At 38.6% G+C, this 23,737-nt stretch overlaps 1 protein-coding gene across 4 annotated transcripts; it reads right to left on the bottom strand.

The window, feature by feature from the left end:
• Positions 1-20,994, bottom strand: zbtb40 (zinc finger and BTB domain containing 40). 4 transcript variants are annotated; one of them, XM_041783990.1, is made up of 12 exons: positions 20,889-20,994; positions 17,331-17,531; positions 13,601-14,019; positions 13,294-13,487; positions 11,768-11,981; positions 11,226-11,612; positions 10,850-11,056; positions 9,597-9,761; positions 6,866-7,080; positions 6,625-6,781; positions 3,184-3,422; positions 1-881 (listed from the first exon to the last, which is right to left on the bottom strand). In XM_041783990.1, exons 1-12 carry the CDS (start codon positions 20,987-20,989, stop codon positions 657-659), a joined length of 2,724 nt encoding a protein of 907 aa, XP_041639924.1. In that variant the 5' UTR covers positions 20,990-20,994; the 3' UTR covers positions 1-656. The 4 variants fall into 4 exon arrangements, with proteins under 4 accessions (XP_041639924.1, XP_041639926.1, XP_041639925.1 ...); XM_041783992.1 differs by lacking the exon at positions 20,889-20,994 and adding an exon at positions 20,697-20,872; XM_041783991.1 differs by lacking the exon at positions 20,889-20,994 and adding an exon at positions 17,652-18,160.
• Positions 20,995-23,737: the final 2,743 nt, after the last annotated feature.

The following is a 23,737-nucleotide window of genomic DNA, read 5'->3' as shown; positions in this document are numbered from 1 at the left end:
GAAAAAAAAGACTTTATTACAGCAAATACAGTGGACTACAGACAACGGCACACTCTGTATGCACGGCTCTTACAGTATCACAACTCAGTGATGATAAATTAGAATGTACTAAAAAATTAACTTTGAAAATCAGAATCATTTGTAAAAACAAACAAAAAAATAGTCCAATAAGAATGTGATGTTATGTGCACAGAACTGAGGTGCATGATCAATAGATCAAACAGAGATATACAGATAACAGGACAGTTTGACATTGTAGTATAAAAATGAATCACTTGTTACTGATATTTATACTCATGTGAATACAGCATTTTTTAGGTGACAGGAGACTTTTATTATTTATTATTGTTTATTTATTATTCTCCATTTGTTGATAATGGCTCTGACCGTGATTAGCTCGAGTCCACACTGCACTGTAGGTACAAAATAAATTAATGTAATCAAAGCAAGAATGGACATGGTGTAATGACTTTTCTGTACATAAAATAAATTAAATGATTCACCATTTATCCACCGCATTTATTAAAACTACAGAGCAGCAGAGAGGAGGTTCAAATATCTACATTTAAAGCTTCAACACAGAGTCTTTCCTTTATGAGCTGTTGTTAAGTTGAGACAATACAGCAAGTCTGTAGTTTTCCTCTCAGGTGGAGAGTTCACTGTAGAGCCTCTGGTTCTGTCGCCTTGTCTTCACAGATGAAGGTGACTGAACTGTTCAGCAGGTCAAACATGTTCACCTCCACCACCTCCGTAGACGCAGCTGCACCGTCTACTCCTGTTGCCAGGGCAACAAACATCTGCTGTGCTGCTGCTAGGTGGGTCTGCCCCTCAGAGTTCATTGACTCGGCCCCCTCACATACTGTTGGATCTGCTGACATCACCTGATTGGACAGAGGGGTTGTAAATACAATCTGAAATATCTCTTAAAAGCGAAACGTGCTGTTCAAATAGATGAAACTAAGTGTTTGTACATGACAGTCAGGGCTGTTCACAAAGTCCACATTTCAGTAAAATAAAGCATACAAAACATCTCTAAGATTATAAAATCAAGCTTCAAAGTCATAAAATTTAGGCTCTAGCTATCTATCTGTTAAAGGGTGAATCTCTCCTTCTCAAAATGACTCGATTTTGAATCTCGATTCACAGATTACAATTCGATTCACTGACGATTCCTTAAAATACAGAACGATTCGGTCCGATTCAATCCGGTACAATCTGATTATAAAATCAAAATAAGTTTTTGCTTTAACAAAAATTACCAAAAAAAAAGGAGAAAAAAAGATAACTTCATAATAATCCCTTTTTTTAAGATTTATTTTTGGCCTTTTTGTCTTTATTGGCTAGGACAGTGGCTAGAGTCGGAAACAGGGAAGAGAGCGGGGAGAGACATGCAGGAAATAGTGCCATGGGCCGGATTCGAACCCGGGTTGCCTGCGTATATGGTGCGCACCTTAACCACTCGACCACTGGTCAATCTAAGTTTAATTGATCTTATTTATAAAACAGAATAAATGCCAGGCCTCCTTTGCTAACATTCTGAAATAATATTTAAGAAAGTTTTCATCACACCCAGGTTCCCAGGCATCTTGCTTTGACAGTAAATTGGGAGATAAATCTTAAAATGAGTTTTCACTGGTACAGGTTTGTCTTTCTGTACTTTTAACTTCCTTAGCATTAATAATCCCAATAACAGTGCAAACTAAATATTAAATTTTCCCAAGAAGCACAAATTAAAAGTCACAAGAAAAATTTGGATAGACAGGGCTCTGCGTTCTTAACTGAAAGACGTTTTGGCAATGACCGATGAACGCATCCAGCTACCTAGCGAGCACCTACAGCGAACAGAACTCTCGTTTAAAGGTAAAAGGTCACTGCGGGTCGCGCAAGATTACAGACGTTAAGCCAAAGCACGGCAGAACGGGCTATGAAAACAAACAGCAGAGCCTCATGAACTGATCTCTAATGTTAAGACCGGTCCAAAGACCAGTTCGTTCCGCATTTTTACCAATCCAGGGTTTCGCGGACCGATGCACTCGGACCGCTGACGTCAAGATCGAGCAACCAATTCATATCGGATTATCTTTACACCACTATCTATCTATCTATCTATCTATCTATCTATCTATCTATCTATCAGTGGGGTAAAACTAGACATTTTTTAATTTAAACCTTAACATTTTTGACATTATAAAGTTGAAAAGCCAAAATTCTGTTTTCAGTTTGGTTTCTTGTTAATTTTTGACATCACATCGTTCCAAATTTATGACTTTTTAAACTTGAAATACCTGAGTTTGTAATGTATAAAAAGACTTTTCAACTTGCTTACTTGCTTACTTGCTTTGACTTTTCAAACTTGGAAACATCAAGTTTTTCTCATACATTTCTGACTTTTTGAATTCTGAAATTCTGAGTTTGCTTTCTTGTATGTATGCTTTCTTTCTTTCTTTATTTTTCTTTTTTTATCTTGACGTTGGCCCTAAATCACCATTATACATTTTTTTTCTAATCATGATTAAAAATATATATAAATATATGTATATAATTTTTACAATGCCAGAGCAGACAAGGTCTAGGGCCCCCCCAACATCAGACACAAGGCTGGGAACCTCTGAGTTACAGGATTGGTGATTAGGCAAATCAGACTAAGTGCAGAGTGCGTATTCCACCTCCCTTTAAAGGCTTTTCATTTATTTTTGCAGGTCAGAGGTACTTGGCTTGAGAAATAATTATGATATCCTTTATAATGTTATTATGAGTTATGATATTCATTAATAGTTCTGACTGCTACAGGTTTAAATCCCATCCAAATACTACATAAAATGTTTTACTGAGAAAGAGTTTATTATCAATGCTACTCTAAACGGCTGCAGATTTCAACATCTTTAAATGACTGATTATCTTTATTTCATTGATAAAGAGGGAAGCAAATGTTATGTTTACACATTTGTTCAGCAGCACAGATTGCGTACAGTCAATAATGAGAACTGGAAAATGATTATGATAAAAGAATAAAAACATTAAAAAACGTTGTTGTAAATATCACAATCTTTATATCTATACTGGCCAAGTGTGTGGGTGGGGCTGTTAATCCCTTGAGAATTTAGAAATATAAATAAAGATTTCGCATGCAGAGAGTGTGGAGTACAATTTTCCCTGTCTTGGTGCAGTATGAGCGCTTCTTACTGTGTGGGAGGAGGACGCTTGCTCCTCTGTGGCCTCCTGCTCCTCCTGTGCCCCCATGTGGTAGGAGATCAGGTGCTCCTGCAGCTCCAGCTGGGTGGGGCAGATCAGGGTGCAGAGGGCGCAGCTGAACGCCTCGCTGCTCTGACTGGCATGCTGGCTGCTGATGTGCTCCTGCAACTCTTCCTCCCCGCCCAACACAGCCGAGCAGTGAGGACAATGCATGGCTGCCGCCTCAGAACCTGCCAGGACAAACAAGAGTGATTGATTTATGAAATTTATTTAATCTGGAAACAAACATGGAGACAAACAAAGGAAACATGCAGGGGAATCTCCAGTCTTGGTTAAAACAAGCTGACACTGATACACACTGCTTTCTGGACTGGAAAAAGACATTAAACTTTCAGTTTTATCTTAAAATCATTGTTGGGTGTTGAACAATTATCAGACGTGACTTAAACACTCAAAAGTCAAAGTTATTAAAACAAAACCCAGTTAAAAGAACTTTTAGTTTTCTTTCAGTTTAAACTTAAGCTGAATGATTTGGTAAAATAATCAAGTTATGATTTTTTTTTAACCCCCAGCATTGCAATTGCAATTTGATATGCAATTATTCCTTAAGTTCCTCATCTTATGTATTTTTAACAAACACAAGCAATAAATCATTCTATATTATAACCAACACAATATTAGATTGAAGAAGAGCTGACCAATTTTGATAAAATATCTAGTTGTGATGATTTTGACTTGAATTGCAAATTTGATATGAATTGTTGTATTGAAGGTGGCGATCATTTTTATGTCATTCTCATATTTAATGAGAAAAGGTACAGAAATGAAGAAAGTAGGATATTTTTGTGGATTATCTTTAAAAAAGGCACTTGAATGATTGCATGGTGTGTAGATGATAACATCTGTTTGCAAAAAGGTTTTAAAATGGTATTTTGACACAAATTTCAGGTCAAAGAAATACTGCACCTTCTGCAATTTGAAAATTGCAGCAGGCCATATTTCGATTTAATCTAGTGTTCAATGAGTTGCCAGGCCCAACCTTAACACAAAAACATTAATTAATTCTTAATTCTACTTGGAGTTATGTTATAGATGTACTGAAAGCACTGGCTGTGGATACAGGTGCAGAAGGTCATAATCTTAAAAACCAATGGGTTGACCTGATTTTCAGATCCGTCATCAAGTAGATCTTTCTTACAAAGCTTCAACCAACATTTGTGCCTGAATGGACCAACATAGCAGTGGGGTTTAGTTTTATTGTGAGCCTGTAAACAATGGTGATCGGTCAAGTGCTCAGATGTAGCTATAGTGGCAGTTTAATCAAGAATGATACATTTTCTTTCTTAAAAGAAGAGGAAGGAACTGTATTAACAGCTTTTCTTGGTGGAGATGTTTTTCTCTTCTCCTTTCCATCTTCTTGCTGAAGATGCCTGGCCTCTGATAGTGAATGATGGTAACGACTGCCTACTGAACTCACGTTATTTAGTCTAAGGGTCTAAGTCAAGCCAAGGGCTTTCCCCCAATGTTGCATCCTTGTTTCTGACTCTATCCACTGTCCTCCTCCATGAATACAGGCATTAGAAGCCAAAAACACATCTTTTATATATAAAAGTGACCCTTTCCCTCTCTGACCTGCTTGGAAGACAACTGGAGGCACTTTTACTCAAGACTGTAAATAACAAATGTGTTCATTTCAGATCAAAAAGCCTGATGTGTGTGGTTAACACCAAGGACAGTCAAGCAGGCACAAGCAGAATTGCTACGTGGAATGGAGCAATAGACAACCAGGAAATAAGCTAACCAAAGGAGGAAGCACAACAAACACAGCCATAGCAGTGATAGTAAACACAAAACACACAGTTAGATGGATGTCAGATATGAACAGTAATTCCAACTACAACAGATGTAACAGGCTACTAACAGCCAGCTTGTTTGGAATAAAGTCAAGATTTGTAATCGTGAGAGTTGGGACAAGGCTGAGACTCTGGTAGTCAGTGAAGAGAATCTATTACTGTGTGGTGTGCTTTGTTGATCCTCTCATTCCAAACCACACACTATACGAACAAAACGGCAAAATCCGTGATTATTTGTGGGGTTGAAAAAATCTGTTAAGATTTTCAGATTTTTATGTGTGGTCCAGGCTTTTAACCAGTTTCACAGGCGGATGTCTGGCAGATAAAAATATTAAAATATGGCAATTACCAAATATGTAAATAGTGAATAACTACATACCATATATTGAGTTAGCCATCATTCACGGTATTAAAGAAGTCCAAACAAAGGGCACTACAGCTATAGCAACTTATAGCTAACAGTGCTAATGTAAAGCTTAGTGCTGATGTTGTAGGCATATGTTGTTCAACTAACTTCATGTTTGCAAAAAAAAAAAAAAAACCTCAATGTTACCACCATGTCTGTTTGGACAAAGAATCATAAAAGAAATCTGTAAAGTCATGTATGTATATAAGAATATGTATAAATGTGTCTCCAGTCCTGTTTTAGAGCAGACATGAAGCTGTATCACAGTCTTTCTGTTTTTATAAGGTCTATTGCCGTTAAATGCGGGCTATTGATCACATGGTTTTCTAATGCAAATGACTGGTAGCTGTGGCCAGAATTCTTGAGGACCGTTGGTCATTTTAGCCAGAGACAAAAAAAAGTCCAGTGAAAACCAGTGTTAATTTTGACAGCTATTTTTAATGTTGGTCTTTATCTTTTTATTAAATGTCTTTTAGTTTAAGTCACTTTTTAGTCATTTCTACCCTTTTTAGTTTTAGTCTAGTTTTAGTCGACAAAAACTCAAAACCATTTTAGTCTAGTTTTAGTCCATAAAAAGTCCTCAAATTAAGGCTTTACTTTTAGTCCAAGCATTTATTTTCTTGCCTAAATCTGGTACCAAATCATGGTAGTGTGTTCTATGCACCCTGCCAAACCTGGGGTCCCTGCTTTCTACAGCTGAGAGACAGAATAGATACAGATACATTGTATTTTGGCAGATTTACCAACAGTGGATAAATATCATGGATTTTGAATGTCTGACGAAAACTTAATTACATTTTAGTCTAGTTTTAGTCATCTTGATGAAAAGTTAACTTACTTTTTGTCAGTTTTAGTCATTGGACATCTATTTTTGTTGGTCTTAGTCTAGTTTTTGCCATGGAAAAAAAAGGCTGTCAACAACATTTTTAGTCATCGTTTTAGTCAACAAAATTAACACTGGTGGAAACTCTGGCTTGAACATCCGTGTTCTGTTTTTAAATAAAGGGTCAGAGACAAAAAAATAATTTTTAAAAAATCATCTGGCGGTGCAGAGATCCATCAGCAACTCAGACAAGTAATTGTCTGATTAATCAATGATCAAAATAAACATTAGTTGTTCTCTTACTATCTCCAATAAAAAGTGAACATATCTGAGGTTTGTGTTGTTCTCACCTTGATGTTCTATCGACTGGTGTTTAGCCAGGCTGGCTGTGTTAGGAAAGAACTTGAAGCAGACGTCACACTGAACCAGGGCCTTGAGCTGCCGGGTTTGGCTGGCGAACACATCTGGGTGGGTGGTTCTGTTATGGTACCACAGACCTGACAGTTGCTATAGAAACAGAGGCAAACATGTAGATGAAACAGTCTGCTACCTACAGAACCCTCTAAGGGTCATATGAGAGCTGTGACCCACCTGGTAAGACTTGTTGCAGATGTCACAGCTGAAAGGTTTGGACCCCATGTGAGTGCTGTTGTGTTTCTCCAGCAGGGTGGCGCTGGTGAACACCTTGCTGCATGTGGCACATTTGTGATACTCCTTTGGATGGCACTCTTGGAGGTGCTGCCGATGCTCGTCTATTGTGGAGAAGCTGAGACAACACTTCTGACAATCATGAGGCACCGACAGATCTGACAGAGAGACAACATAACAGTACAGCTGTCAAAGCTTTATTACTCCACTAATGTGTTTCAGCTAGAGTCAATGTGCTGATGAGAAGTGCTGCCTTGTCAAAAAATGCAATTATCGCGCAAATTGATAGCACAGGCTAACAGATAATTCACCCAAGAGCTAAAAATAAAAGCTCTGATTGGTTTTACTTCCAATATGATGATTTTTCCCCCCTTTTCTGCTTCAAAGACTAAAAAAAAATGGAAAAGAAATGACTACAAATAAGTGTTGCTCTTCTTTAAAAAAAAAAATACATTTAACAATTAAAAAGAGTAAACTAAATCAATTTTTTGGCTGAGAATGTAAGCTTTAAACGTGTCCTTAAAAGTGCAATGTGTAGTGTCAGAATTGATACTGCATTTTATTATAACATATATCAATGTACAACATACAATCCCTAAATGACAAAGCCAGTCAACAAATAAGTTTGATTATGAACAATCATGTTAGAAACAGGCAAACTTACTCCATTTAAACTAGGTAAAACCAATAACTGTAAATTTTGCTATATCCTGTAAGTTTAGTGTTTGTTCTCAACTTCAGCCCTGATTTTCTAGAGAAAAATCTGGATTTTTGTTTTTCAAAATCTAGATTTATCATCAAATACAATTTATCGATAAAACCAATTCATCACCCAGGCCTCATACTCCAAAAACAAAATAACTTTCTATGAACTCACAACTAACTCTATATGCACTGAGGAGCAATTTTGGCCCTCTGTTGTTAAAAATTTGAGGGGAAGTGTGTATTGATGGACAACTACCCACTATTAAACAATGCAACTTTAAAACATAATCAACTCACCACATTTCCTCTATAAGGATATGGAAAGCATGTTTTATACTATTTATTTAATCCTAAACTTAAGCTTTAAAGACTATCCTTATTGTCCTTCCTTAATTTCTAAAGCTGTAACTGGATGTGCTTTGTCATGACGAAAAAGCCGTCTCGGCATATAAGGCAAGCTTTAGGCACGTAGGGCATGGAATTAACAGGGCCCCATGTTCCACAACCTGGGAGGTGCAGGGGCAGAGTCAAGCTTGACATGTTAAAACACGTTGCTTGGCAGCTAAGCTCGATGGCATTTCTGCCCTAAAGTTCTGGAATTTGGTATTTTTTCAATAGATTGTTTTTCCTTGCCCCTGGTAATGTGCAAGGACATCCAGAGCATGACCTGGGTTGTGCCAATCTTCCTTCCTGCTAAATGGTGCCCGAAAGGTGGGGTTACTGACCATTACAAGCCTTACTTCTGCCTCAGTCTTTGGCCCAACAATGCCTCAAAGGTCTGCACAGTGCAGTACATGATGTGTTTATCTCTGCTGTGGAAACCCTAAATACTGAGTCAAAGACTGCTACATAAAGAAGTGTGACTTCCTGCTGGCAGCTGCTGTTCTGTTGCTGACACCCATTCAGTCTAGACCTGTCCTCTTTGTGAAGTGTCTTGATTAAACAGTTGTTATTGACTGGCACTATACAAATAAAGATTTATTGATTGACTTGTGATGGACCAAGATTATTCATCAATCTGTTGTTAAAGTTCCCAACCCTAACCTGACATGTCAGATGGATGTGTTTCACACATCCATCTGGGAAGGCTTCAATAGGAAACGTTTGAGAAAAGGCAGGATTTGAAATAACTCGGAGTGTGATTGGATGAACGTTCTGTCTGTCATATCTCTATGGGCCAATAAGAGCAACAAAACACATGACGTAGCTGCTACTGAGCTGCGCATGCGCAGCTACTGAGGAATAACGCAAAACATGCCGACTATAGACATGTAAGTAATCGACTTTTGTCATTTCTGAAAAGGAAACAACTCACTGCTGTTCTTTGTTCTTCTTTTAACGAAGAAATGTTGTCAAGTTCTGATAAAACTGGCACTTTAGCAGCATCCACACTTAGTTCTTCCTCCATAACTGCACCAGCTCTTGCTGCTGCTTGTTTACGTCACGACTCTGCCTGAAAGTACTGCCCCTCATCGCTGATTGGTCCTGTTACTTTCTAACCAGGCCCAAACGGTTCAGATGGGAGCTTTGCGAGATGGATTCACCAGTGAAAACAAGAAAACGGGCGTATCCATCTGCTTTGCAAGGTTATCCCAACCCCCTTCCCTGTTACAAAGGGGCTCCACTACACCTTTTAATTTAAAGGTCCAGTAGACTCAGTTCTGCAAACTTTCACTGCTTACTTGTAGGTTTTTCTAAATGAGAAGTCCATATAGTGGATTTACAAAACAGCAAACCACAACATTTGTTTAATGGATAGATTTCACACGAAACAGAAAAGCTGTTACTGTAAAAGTGGCCTTTTTGGTTTGTGCTGCTAGTGATCCCAGAATGCTTTGGAATGACTTGTTATGCAAGCCAGGAAGGCTGCTCTGCATGTCACATTTTGTTATTTCTGGTGAATAAAACCCCTTGTGGTAGAATGAGGATAAATAAGCATTAAAGGAAAAGAAAAAACTTTCTCTCTTACTGTGGAAGGTGTGCAGATGAACGGTGAGTCCGCTGGCCTGGCTGTAGCCTTTGCCACATTCCCGACACACATAAGGTCGATCTCCGGTATGTGTTCGTACATGACGTGTCAGCTCAATGGACTGAGCAAAGGTAGCCTTACAATACTGACACACATACATTTTACCTAAAAAAAACAAAAACAAACAAAAAAAAACGATAACACACAAATAAGAGAGAAAAAGTGAGTGGCATGCAAAGATTTCCCAGACTAAGGCACCTAAATGTAACCTGACCCACCAGATTGACTTTTTCAATTATACATTGCATGGATGTATTTCACATTCATCCAGAAAAGCTCCCATACAAAGCATTTGAGAAGGGCAGGACTTTTCAAAAAATCCTCGAAAGGTGATTAAAGGAATGTTCTGTCAGTCACATTCATGTCAGGCCAATCAGACTGACAAGAAAAAATGACCTTGTATGCATGTGCTTCTCTTGAGCTGACAGGTTATCGCTGCCTAAGATTGTTAATGGCGGGGCTTAATGTTGAAAAACATTGTTGCTTGGTCAAGAAAACGTTTTTGCTCTTGTCTTAAAAAGAGATGTGATCCAGTTCTGATTTAACTGCCACTTTCCTACAGCTACATTCAAGCTAATAGCTTCTACAACAACAGCCATCGAGTACACTGGCATGCTACCCATAATGATCGCAAACCCATGCTGAATCAGGCTGGTAGAAGAGCGAAAACATTATTTACATTATGAAAAGCTTTCATTACAGCTCTCTGCCATTGTTTTAATAAAAACATGTTGTCCAGTTCTGACAAAACTGACGCTGTGGCTACGTCCAAGGTAATCACTCTGCTAGCAGGCATTGCATACACTCTCACACAACAACTAACACCTTTACCTGAAACTCTCACAAACTCATGCCGAAGCAGATCGGCAGAAGAGCAAAAACATCTTTCCCATCATGAAAAGCTTTTAGTGTTGGTTTATTCTTTATTTTATACGGAAACGTGGTCATGTTCTGGCAAAATTGATGCTATGCTAAAGCTACATCTGTGCTAATCATTGCACTGGGTAACTACACTCCACTCATAGCTACCGTCTTGTTCTCCTAGAGTGATGCTGATTGGTTGGAACAGTGTTTGGTTCGTTGTTGATTGGAGCTTTTCAAGATAGGTTTGCATGGTGACAGAGATGAAGGCTGGCAAATCTGCTTTGCAAGGTTAGCCTCAGTGCGAGGATTGGATGAAATATGTGTTTTACCCTCTGAGTGTTTCTTCTTGGTGTGGTAAGCGAGTGCGGCAGCCACACTGAAGCTCATGTCACAGTGTTTGCAGCTGAACGGTTTCTCTCCCGTGTGAAGCCTCATGTGGTTCTTCAGCGATGAGTTTGCACCAAACTTTGCCCCGCAGTTCTCACAAGCAAACGGTTTTTCATCAAAGTGCTCCGTGCGCTTGTGGTAAATCATGCCTGAAACATAAGACCAGACATATAGAAACATAAATCACCTCAAGCCTTCAAGTCTCTTTGAGCCTTGATAACAATTTCGCCCCAGTTGGACAACAAAGCATATTATTGTTGCGTTGTTTTGGTTGTTTTGCTGCCATCTGCTTGGTGTGACAATCGATTGGTGGCCAACCTGATGGGTGTGCGAAGGTCCGTCCACAGAGCTCACAGGCCACCTTCTTCTTCACTCGTGGTTTGTTCCGATGAGCCTCAGCTCGATGGCGCTGCAGAGCGCGCTGATTTGGCAGCTTTTTGGGACACTCTGGACACTGCTGTTCACACTCCCGGGACAGTGGGCATCGCTTCACGTGGGCCAGCATCCGACATTTGTAGGCAAAGCCCTTTTTACACCAGCGGCAGGGGTAAGGTTTGGAGGTGGGAGGGGAGGAGGAGTCAGTCGTTGCATTTGTGGCTTTCTCGTCCTCTTCGGTCTCCTCTTTACTGATGTCTCCCTCCTCTTCCTCCTCCTCATCTTCCTCCTGCTCTTCACTTTTGGTGCCATTCTGTTTCTCTGAGTCAACTGTAAAGATGGAGAAAGAAAAAGTTGTAACCACATTCACTTTTTAATGAAAGGTTTCAAGTGTACAAAGAAAAGGGTAAGGGTTGTTAATAGCAACAAAATGAAACAAAACAACAAAATGGAAGTGTATGTTGATAATATAAAGAGAAGTATACCTCCACTTTGGTTTTCTTCTGGTTCCTGTGAGTCCCCCTCAACCTCCTCCATCAGAATGAGCAGCTCTGAGGGGAAGGAGGATGGAGATTTCTGCTGCACAGAGTGAAGCAGCTTGATGAGAGCTCCTTCGCTGAGCTGTCCCTCCTTCACTCTGCTCATCAGCTTCTCCACCGCTGAGCTCGGCTCTGCCTCCTCACAGCACTCACACACAACCTGGCAGGAGCAGAAATACATTTCTTTTTACCTAAAATTAACAGGCCCCAGCTATGGCAGGGGTTATCAAATACATTCATACAAGGGCAAGTGTTTATCTTCACAGATGCTGTGGGGACCAGACTTTCAAATAAACTGGAATAAAATAAACAGCAACTTATCATTAATTAAATACTTTTATTATCTCCAAAAATGTGCATTATTTATAGCAATTAACTGTGAGGTCTTCCCCAAGTGGCTCTACTGTAGTCAACCACAAGGGGCAATTGACACAACAAATCAACGCTGATTTTTTGTGTCATGATTTGTGAAAAATCTGTGCAGGAAAAAGGACTTTTTCATTCCCAGACAGTGAAAATGGCTCCAAAGAGCCTGTAGAAGAGGAAAGTTGGCATGGAAATGGCTGCTTTAAACAACAATGGACTGATAAGTAGTGTTGTAGTACTCGAGAATGGTCTTGGTCTTCAGACATTGTGAATGTCTTAGTCTTTGCTTGGACACAAGAGCATTTTTACTCGGCCTTGTCTTGTTGAACAAATTTGTTAAGACTTGAGATTTTTGCATGTTGTGCTTTGAAAGAGTTGCAGACGCCTCGTTTTTGATCCATCAAATTTATTATAAAGAAAACTAAAATTAGAGAGAGAATGCTTTAACTGTTCAACCTTGTCACGTTTCTAAGTCTGGCACCCGACAGAAACCCAGTCCATCTGCTACAAACTCTAAATACAAAAACATATGTTCCTCCATTACATTTTCTAAATTTTAATAATCTGGGAGCCAGCTGGGAAGCTGAAGGGGCCTAATGTGGCCCTGAGCCCACTAGTTGATGATCAGGGAGCTAGGGGTTAGGTTGTGCCAGCTGCACAGAAGTTCAAACAACTAGTTTCAAGGAAAATTATATCTAGCAAATTTGCCATTGCTAGATCTATTGTATACATTGCATAAGTTGCACTCTAATTAGATGCAACAATGCTAATGTACTGTCCCTTATAAATAAACTAACGAGTAAATAGAATCAGAATTGCAGTCCATTTGAGATTTCCGCACTTCCAGAGAACATTATCTTCCAGTAAATGTTCTCTCTTTTAAAATCTTGATTTACAAGGGAACTATCCCGCATAAAGCCTTAAATCAAGAGGCAACCCACCCATAAAACTGCTTGTGGATCTTTAGGAAATTCCCAGGTTCCTCATGGCAGACACTAAAGCTTTGGTTTTCAAAATGCAATGTATCCCTTTTTCTTTAGTCTTTCTGCAAAGGATTTTCTAGATAACATATCCTATTTTTTTTAGGTCAGTAAACGTTATTGTACCTGTATCTCCTGGTCCTGCAGGCTGCTCTGTGCTGCTTGGCTCAGCAGCTCACGGATGGACAACATGTTGGTGAGAAGCTCCACGAGCTCAGAGGAATGACCCAGAAAACCTGCAGCAGGACTTTGGGGTGTCATGGGGGCTGTCTGGTTGTCTCTCTCTGCTACATTTTCTGAGGGATTGTCTTCTTCGGGCTCTGTGCAAACATTCATACTATAGCCGTCAGTGTTTTAGCATTGGATTGCATGAGGAATTATTGTGTCTCATGATGTTTTAAGAGTATTTCCATGCTTAATAAGCTAAACAGACCTGAATACTCTGAGAGCTCCACACAGGCTTTTTTACAGGATGGCTCTGCAGCATCTTCACCATCACCAGTACAGTCTTTCTCCACTTTTAACTCTGTTTTGTCTTGAGTCATTTCATCCTTTCTGGGTGAAGTAGATGCACCACAATTCATGCTGTTGACTTTGTTTATCACAGTCAGGTTTGAAGTCTGTGTAGAAGAGATCGGAGGTTGCTGGTTCACGAGACTGGTGAGGACGTTTTTGAAGCCGACAGCCACGTCGAACATTTGCAGGCTGTCTGCAGCTGCGACAATCCGGCTCACGTTGTGTTTGCCTATCGGTAGTTTGCCGGTGTAGACCATATCCAGAAGACAGCTGAACTCCTGCGGGGAAACCATTGCTGTGTCGATGGAGATGGTGTCAGAGCTGTCCAGTAAAGACCTGACAGAGAGGAGAGAAATTTTACTCACATATCCAAACATGAACATCCCACAATGAGTTTCCTTTGTTTTTTGATCAGTTAAAATGCACTGTAATTCAACAGACTAAGATACCTAGTTGTTCTGCCTGCATGTTATAATTGGCAAAAGCAAAATATGGGGAAACTTTCTTTCTGTGAACTTAATGAAAGAAAGTTTCTCCTTCTTTCGCATGAAAACTCTAGGTTAAATATATGACCGTACATTTCCTGTCATAACTGGTACTTTTTGTTAATCTGACTCACCAGATAGACTGTTTCACATCCATCTAGGAAGCATCCCATGGACAGTGTCTGAGAAGGGCAGAACTTTTCAAAAAGATTCAGAGGGGTGACTGGACAAATGTTCTGGGAGCCATATTCGCTAAGGGCCAGTCAGAACCACAAAATAAGATGCAGAAGGCTTACACTGCTGCCCAGGAATAAACTACATAACCTGAGCTCAACAGGAAGCTGCTGACAGGTCAGTACATAACTCTCCACTGTCAGAGGAGCCAGTTGGTAAATTAAACTTGGACAGCTGGCATCCACACTAATCTCTTCACTGGTCGCCACTGTGTACAAGTTTCCTGTTGCTTCAACAAAACCATACAAGTAGCTACTACTTCTTTTTCCTCTTTTGAGACGGATTGGTCCAGTCATTCTGTGTCAAAGAAAAAATGGGCAGAAAGATAATACAATAAAACTTATTTCCCACAACATCACAGAAAGCTATCAACAAGATTTATTGTGTTAATAGTGTTTTGTTCATGGTCATGGTACTCTGATTGTTGTATATTTATTGGAATGGTTAAGTTTTAGATTGTTTAAAAATGTGTATCTGTGTTTTCATGACTAATAAGAATGTAAAAGATCTATGTTTTTTCAAGATGCGTTTTTGTGAAATTATCTTAAGGTACACATATAAGGTGCACTTTTACCTACACAAAAAGCACTAGTAAGGGTCAGTAAGTGGGCGTTTCCAGTATGTATTTGAAAGATCAGTTTACAAAGGAACACTCTGAGGTTTAAAAATGACCTTTTAATCATGACTTTACACTGCGTTCCACATTATTATGCAAATTGGATTTTAGTGTTATAAACATTCAATTTTTAGTTTCCAATTAAATTCATGGATGGTGTTGTGTCTCAGGGCTCTTTGGATCACTGAAATCAATTTCAGACACCTGTGATAATTAGTTTTCCAGGTGAGCCCAATTAAAGGGGACATATGCAAAAATCACTTTTTTCAGGCTTTTCTAACAAAAATGTGTGCCCCTGGCCTGTCCACAATCCCCTCAAATACCAGAACCCCCCCCCCTCCACCTTTCAGAAAATGTGTGCTAAAACAAGCCATTCTCAGATTTTACTCTCATGATGTTACATGGGGAGTTCGCATCTTCCTCTCGGCTGCCAGCTGAGATGCTGGATAGCTCAGTGGGTTACCATGCTGACTTTGGTCTGGGAGATTGATGGTTTGAATCCCAGTCAGGTCCTAAACTCTGGCTAACAGTGTCTGTAACATTTTAACATCAGGAGTGCCACACCCATTTCCTGAGAAGGGGTGTGGTCAGGGGCGGAGTCAGACAGCTAATTACCATTTAAAACCAAAACACAGAAACGGCTTGTTCTGAGAAGGGCTGGAACAATCAGAGGGGTTTTTAGACATGCAAAAATGCTACAATGGTGTGTTTTTTCAGCAACAAACTTGACAGGCAGGTTTTGGGGACCTCTGAAACCGATGTAAGCTTGTCTTAAAAGGGTAAAATATGTCCCCTTTAAAAGAAAACTACATTATTAAGCAGGCCACAGGTTTTAAGCAATATGGGAAAGAAAAAGCATCTTTCTGCTGCCGAAAAGCATCAAATAGTGCAATGCCTTGGACAAGGAAAGAAAACATTATTTATTTCACAAAAACTTAAGCATGATCATCATACTGTGAAGAAAACTGTGGCTGATTCAGAGCACAGAAGAGTTCATGCTCATAAAGGCATAATGAGGAAGGTTTCTGCAAGACAAATTCATTGGTTTAAGAGAGCAGATGCTAAAATGCCATTACAAAGCAGCAAACAGGTATTTGAAGCTGCTGGTGCCTCTGGAGTCCCACCAACCTCAAGGTGTAGGATCCTCCAGAGGCTTGCAGTCATGCACAAATATACTATTCAGCCCCCCCCTAACCAATGCTCACAAGCAGAAACAGTTGCAATGAGCCTAGAAATACATGAAGACTCATAGTCTTGTTTACTGATGAGTGCTTTGCGAAGCTGGATGGTCTAGATGGATGGAGTAGTGGATGGTTGGTGGATGGCCACCATGTTCCAACAAGGCTGAGACGTTAGCAAGGAGGGAGCGCAGTCATGTTTTGGGCCGGAATCATTGGCAGAGAGCTGGTAGGCCCCTTTAGGGTCCCTGAAGATGTGAAAAATGACCTCGGCAAAGCATATAGAGTTTCTGACTGACCACTTTCTTCCATGGTACAAAAAGAAGAACCGTGCCTTCCGTAGAAAAACTATCTGCATGCATGGCAATGCACCATCTCATGCTGCAAAGAATAACTCTGTGTCATTGGCTGCTATGGGCATAAAAGTAGAGAAACTCATGGTGTGGCCCCGATCTTCCCCTGACCTCAACTCTATTGAGAACCTTTGGAGCATCCTCAAGCTAAAGATCTATGAGGGTGGGAGGCAGTTCACATCAAAACAGCAGCTCTGGGAGGATATTCTGACATCTTGCAAAGAAATTCAAGCAGAAACTCTCAAAAAACTTACAAGTTCAATGGATGCAAGAATTGTGAAGGTGTTATCAAAGAAGGGGTCCTATGTTAACATGAAACTTGGCCTGTTGAGATGCCTTTAATTGAAATAGCTTTGATTTCAGTAAATATAACCTCCTAATGCTGCAAATTCAACACATGACCATTTTCAGTTCTTTACAACCTATGAAATGTTTTGAAACTCTGTTGTGCATAACAATTTACAATAGTGCATTTTGAGTGTTTTATTTTTGAAAAAAGAAGTAAACATTGGGAGATTTGTTCAGCAAAATTTCAATTATGCTCTAATGGTTGGTGACTTGAAAATATACTGACTGTATACTGACATTTGCACCAACTATTTGGGAAAATAAGAGAAAAATATCATTTGCATAATAATTTGAAACGCAGTGTACACTCTCCTCTAACAGCCTGAAAATTTGCCCAGGCGTATTTTAGAACATATTAAACTTTCAGAACAAGATTTACAATCAACAATATACTTCACTTTTAATATGATTTGTAACCGAAAGCTCACAGTACCTGAAGAGCATGCTGGAGGCAGCCAGCACCAGTTTGTGTGCACGGTGAGGGCTGTCTCCCACCAGGATGGTGCAGTCGCAAAAGTGTCCCTCCTTCCTCAGGGCCCACAGCTGCTGCATCAGCTGGCTGCTGTAGTTTGGTAACTCCATCATTGTGACCAGTGGTCTGATGGGCAGAATATTCTTCTCACTCTTGCAGTGACTGTAATGTATGGGATGCATGATATTATTGACATATTGATATCAGCACACATGAAACTTTCTTTTGATATTTACAACTAAGAAAGAGAAGTTTTAGGTAGGACCAACAGATCTATCTCACCTAAAGACTTTTTCTTTGTTTGTCCTCATTCCTTAAACTCTTAAGTATGCTCTAACGACTGTAGTTTGTAAAATTGTCTAAAGATTTTTATTTCGGGACTTTTTGTGCCTTTATTTGATAGAGGAGGGCAGTGGATAGAGTTGGAAAATGGGAGAGGGAGTGTGGAGAGACATGTGGTAAAGAGCCAAAGGCCAGACTGGAACCCAGGCCTTCTGCGTACATGGGGAGCACCATAGACCGCTAGGCCATTTGCACACCCTAGTTTGTAGAATTGTTAATTCTCAGACTTTTAAGTGTGGTTTAAAGACTTAAGTTTTAGGTCTAAAAAACAACAAACACATGTCTATATCTTTCCGTAACTGTTATATCAAATTAGTAAAAATTAGAAAACTGGATATCAGTTATAACCCTTATTTTAACAAGATGAACACATTTATGGGTTTAATGTCAAAGTGACTTTGTTTTATTGATGTTGTACAGAATACAATATTAATTCCTGATATTTTTTTACCATTGCACAGCGCTATATTTTAGTCAGTGTACTTTCTGTGCTCAGTGTCTGTGTATATGTTACAGTATGTCTTCATGCCAGCCGCAGATGCAATTTCCTTTGGATGAATTTGGAAGTATAAACCAAAATCTAGAGAAAACAACATTGAACTACTTAAGGACACACTAACAAAAGAAAACAAGGACAGCTTTATTTGAAAGTAATCTATAGTTAATGCTAGGGATGTAACAATACCTCAAAATACTGTTAAATTCAACATAAATACGAATAATTAAAATCAATTTGACAATCAAATATATATACCAAAACTCATATTTAAACATATGTGTTTAAATATTTGTTGTAGTTAAGACATATTCTCTATTAAATTTGATCACAATTTTGGCCTCCTACAATCATCGAATAGAGAAGATCATGAATAAACGATTACTGTGCCACATGCTGTGTTATGCTCATTTCGTCATGTGGTAAATGTTGTGTTTGCTGTGATATTTTTGCCTTGAAACCAGGCATGCATGATATTTGCCTCAAACAAGTATCAAGAGATATCAACATGTCTGCTGATATTTTACAACTAATATATTAGCTGTTAATATAGGCCTACATCAGCTATATGCTAAATATCTGCCATATGTACAGTGCTTAACAAATTTATTAGACCACCTGTCATATTTGCCTCAAAGGCCATCCAGCATCATGAAGTGCTTTAATGTGAACTCTTTCATTTTCAGTGAGCTCTCCACGTTTTACCATTTTGAACAGAAATGAGGGATTTCAAACTGAATTCACCCTAATTTTAGCCAGCTCACTGGGCTTCTCTGAGAAGTCAGAAATGAATCAAGCATAACATTCAACCACTAAAACTAATTTTTCTGTTCAGGAATGCAAGTAAATAACTATAATTTGACATATTAATCAAGAAATAGTAATGTGCTTTACTATTTTTTCAGATTTTTTGTAAATCAGTAAACTCGAAAATTCATGGATAACAATAATAATTATATTTTAGCATTAAAAATATCATTTTGGTTCAAGAGCTTCTACATATTGGTGTATTAACCATTGCAGAAACATAAAAAATGTATTTGGTAATTACCAGTGCTGTTCATTTAGGGCAGCTGTGGCATAAACCTTACTTTGGTTAGTGTTAGGGTGGTCTAATAAATTTGTTAAGCACTGTATGTCTAAATTTGTGGAGTTTTAGGAAGAAACAACTTAGTTTATCCTCACTCTTTAAACTTCAGTTTGGGTTCTAATGAGTGAAAGTTGTTTTCTTTTTACATTCTCAAGCTTTGAAGTATGTTTTAATGGCTTATGTTTTAAGTCTGAAATACATATCTAAATAATGGTTGATATTAGTATAAAATTAATCTCTCCATATAAACATAGTGGATATCTGCAGAAATTGAATATTGTGCAAACCTACTTAGACGCATTATTTTGGTTATTCATAGTCATATCATTTTTTCACCCATTTATATTAACTTGTTGATTGTTTTCTAAGTATTTAAGCTGAATGAATGTATGTAATTCAGCTGTTTCACAATTAAATAATCTAAAACAATAAAATTAAATGTGATTTTTATGTCATATTTTTGCTATAATCAAACAGCTCTATCTAGGGATGCATATTATCGGTCTGGTATCGGTATCGGCAGATATTGGCTTAAAAAGGCAAATATCGGTATCGGCAGATATCAAAATTTCTGCAGATATTTACATCTGATATTTTGTCTGTGTATTTCAGCACATATCTACTGTAAATTTTTTCCACATATACTAATAAATTAATGTAATTTTAGGCTGAGCTAACTGAACTATGTCAGCACAGGTCTTTTTCTTTATTTATCCTCATTCTCTAAACTTCAAAGTGTCTAACCCTTCTTGGTCATCCTCAAAACTTAAAGTGTCTCCAAAAGGACTCAAATTTCTTGTCAGAAGAGCATATTAACTGGCATATCGGATATCGGAAAAAATCCAATATCATGCATCCCTAGCTCTATATAATGTTGCCCTCTCAGTAACCTGTTTCCTTTGGTGCATGACTTTGATTGTATTTTTGCCAACTGTCACCAAGAAATTACCCATTAATGGGTGACTATGGCTATTTCTATTGCTGACTGAAATAGCTTTGATATAGTTTCAATGTAAGCATTATACCACATCTAAAATCCCGGTATCGTGACAACCCTAGTGTGTAATCATGAATGTACATGAACATGTACATTTTCTTCTAGATATTAATTATACCAAATCACTAAATAGCTCAAAATTAAACACCGGAAGCCACCGAAACACAAAGTTGACTGTGGTAGTTGATGTTCTCAGCGATATGTGACTATACCGATAAGAAAAACACATTTATTTAATGGGATTTAGCACAGTGATAAAGTGGTATAACAGATAGTTTACTGCATGCTAACGTCATTGTCCGTCCGTACAATTAAAAAGTGCTCGTTATTTTATCAGCTGCCAGTGGGTTACAGTTAGAGAGTACTGCTATTTTCGCTCATGTTTACGTTGATATTACTTACAGATAACATACAAGCTAGCCGGGTGCAGCATGCTATCCGTTAGCTTTAGCTGCTGATGCTAATGTAACCAAGAAAACGGTTAGACACGTAAGGTCATTTGATATCGATGCAAAACAGTTCAGTAGCGGTGTAAATCGGGTTTCAAATGCTGACAGTTGTACTACATGCAGCTTCCGGTCAATGACTGTTTACCTTGGATTATTCAAACGATCCGTTTCTTTATTTAAACTTCTCTGTCGGACAACTCCGCGCAATAAAGCTTTAGCCGTTTTGAAAATGGAGAATGACGGCATCCATTTTTTTCCTTCTTCTTCTTCTTCGTTGTTACTGTTTTTCATCTAGCCTTGTGATCTGCACATTCACGGTGCAATGCTGCCTCCTATAGTTACGGAATAGATTGCAGTTAAGAGGAAAAATTCGACCTTAATCATTCCCATGGGTGTTTTACTTTCACTGATTTTCAAAATCTATCAGTCAGTGTAAACTGGCTTTTTTGTCAGAATAGATACCAAAAAGCTTTTGTAATGCCAAAATGAAAACAGAATTCTATAATGTTATACCAATTAAACAAAAATATGTGGTGTAAAATCAGTGACTGTATAAAAATTAACCCCTCCAAGTCAGTATTTAGTAGATGCACCTTTGGCTACAATCACATCACTGAGCCTGTGTGGATAGGTCTCAGTCAGGCTTGTGCATCTGGATACTGCAGTTACACCATCCGATAACAGGTGATGAGTGTTTCTCATCACTGTGGAGGAATTTTCACCCACTCTTCTTCACAGAATTGCTTTAACTCAGCCATATTGGAGGGTTTTCCAGCATGAACTGCTGTTTCAGGTCACACCACAGCATCTCAGTTGGATTTAAGTCCGGACCCTGACTGGGCCACTCAAAAACCTTAATTTTGTTTTTCTTGAGCCATTCAGAGGTGGACTTGCAGGTGTATTTTGGGTCGTTGTCTTGCTGCATAACCCAAGAGCGCTTGAGCTTGAGGACACATACTGATGGTCGGACGTTCGCCTTCAGGATTTTCTGGTAGACAGCAGAATTCATTGTTCCATCCATCACGGCAAGTGGTCCAGGTCCTGAAGCGGCAAAGCAGCCCCAGACCACCACACTGCCACCACCATGTTTGACTGTTGGCATGATGTTCTTTTTATCCAATGCTGTGTTATTTTTACACCCGATGTAACGGGACTCAGACCTTCCAAAAAGTTCAACTTTTGTCTCGTCAGTCCACAGAATATTTCCAGAAAAGTCTTGGGGATCATCAAGATGTTTCTTGGAAAATGTGAGACGAGCCTTTGTGCTCTTTTTGGTCAGCAGTGTTTTTGGTCTCTGTGCCTCTCCACTCTTCTTCCAGACTCTGGGACCTAGAAGAGCCTCCATGCCACGCCACATTGATGCAGTAATTCATGCAAAAGGAGGTCCGACCGAGTATTGAGAGCATAGAAATGACATACTTTTCAGAAGCCTGACATTTCTGTTTAAAACATCCTTTTTATATTGATCTTATGTAATATTCTAATTTTTTGAGACACTAAATTTTGGATTCTCTCATCTGTAAGTCTTAATCATCAACATTTCAAGAAAAAAAGGCTTGAAATATTTCACTCTATGCGTAATGAGTCTATACAATCTATGGGTTTCACTTTCAGAAAAGAGTGACAAAAAATATTGAACTTTTTCATGATATTCTAATTTTTTTAGATGTACCTGTAATCTTACAGAATTTCGGCCTTTTGGCTTTTTCAGCCAAGTTTGTTTATTGTTCCTGTTTAACTGAAAAAAATCAACAAACTCACAGAGCTCTGTGGTGGATTATTGATCAGATTGCAGATTATGTGAAAGAGAGCCTCAGTTATCAGCTAATAACGAATCTGTGGGCTACATGGATGAGGATATTAACACTGATTAAATGGTTGAGTCTATAAACCAAAAACATTCTACTGATAATCAGATATGTAATATAAAGAATGCTTTTCTTAATACATTTTATTACAACAGTTTTTTTTTTTTTGTTTTGGGTTTTTTTTTTTACCATTTTTATTGTGAGACATTACAAAGGTTTTTGAAATAATTTTAAATACGGGTCTGTTAATGTTGGGGCTCTGAGGGTGAATCAGCTGATCATCCCATCATCAGTACCTGACGTTGCTCAGACTGACGCTGTGAAGTGAAGGACTTCTCATTCTCTGGTCCAATCCCAATGTCCACACTCACACACTCACTGACTTTGAGGCGCGCTCCCGCAAAGTCCGTGAGGGCTTAGGGCTGTCCCACTGTCAAATCATAAAGTGTGTGAGGGATCTCTCACTGACTTTTTTTTTAATACTTTTATTTTTAAAATTTTCAAAATAAATAATATGAAACAGGTGAGGACAAGGGCAGGTACAATTCTCAAAATGATAAAAACAGACATAAAAAAAAACACAGGCACAGCATAAAAGCACAGTCTAACAATCTTAAATGAAAACTGAGATTTTTTCATTTATGACAATCCCATTTTTCCAAATATTTCTCTCCTTTTTCTTTTTGAAGATGCAAAGTAAAAGTCATTTTCTCAATTAAGCAAATAGAGTCTATAATGTTTACAAGAAGTTTCACAGTTGGTGGATTCTTTTGGAGCCAGCACTTGGTAATTGCTTTCTTACTTGCAACCATAAATATCTTCAAAAGATATGCATCACTCCTACAGAGGCAATCAGGTATTTTTCCAAGGAACAGAGAGGTGAAGGAAAAATCAAACATTATGTCCAAGATTTTTACAATTAACTGCTTCACATCATTCCAAAAGGTAGTAAGACACAGGCAGGACCAAAAATATGACAACAGTCTGCAGAAACCATCCCACATCCCCTCCAGCAAGAGAACTGTGACCCACTTAACTTTGATTTCTGTTTTAGGATAATAAAGAATCGTATTAGGTTTTTCCAGCAGAAATCATGCCAGAATAACGACTGTGTGGTGGAGGACTGAATTTCCCAAATTTGAAGCCACATTCCTTCTGAAATAACTACCTTAGCTTCTTTTTCCCA

Source organism: Cheilinus undulatus, linkage group 3 (assembly GCF_018320785.1).
Source record: "Cheilinus undulatus linkage group 3, ASM1832078v1, whole genome shotgun sequence".
NCBI classification, from domain to species: Eukaryota; Metazoa; Chordata; class Actinopteri; order Labriformes; family Labridae; genus Cheilinus; species Cheilinus undulatus.
This window is presented reverse-complemented; position numbering and strand designations above follow the sequence as displayed.

Excerpts from the sequence above, each read along its gene's own strand:
- zbtb40 (XM_041783990.1), bottom strand. The coding sequence starts at position 20,989 with ATGCCGTCATTCTCCATTTTCAAAACGGCTAAAGCTTTATTGCGCGGA. Across the intron at positions 17,532-20,888 it reads GATCGTTTGAATAATCCAAG|TCACTGCAAGAGTGAGAAGA; the intron begins GTAAACAGTCAT and ends CATACATTACAG. Across the intron at positions 6,782-6,865 it reads TCTGCAACAAGTCTTACCAG|CAACTGTCAGGTCTGTGGTA; the intron begins GTGGGTCACAGC and ends CTGTTTCTATAG.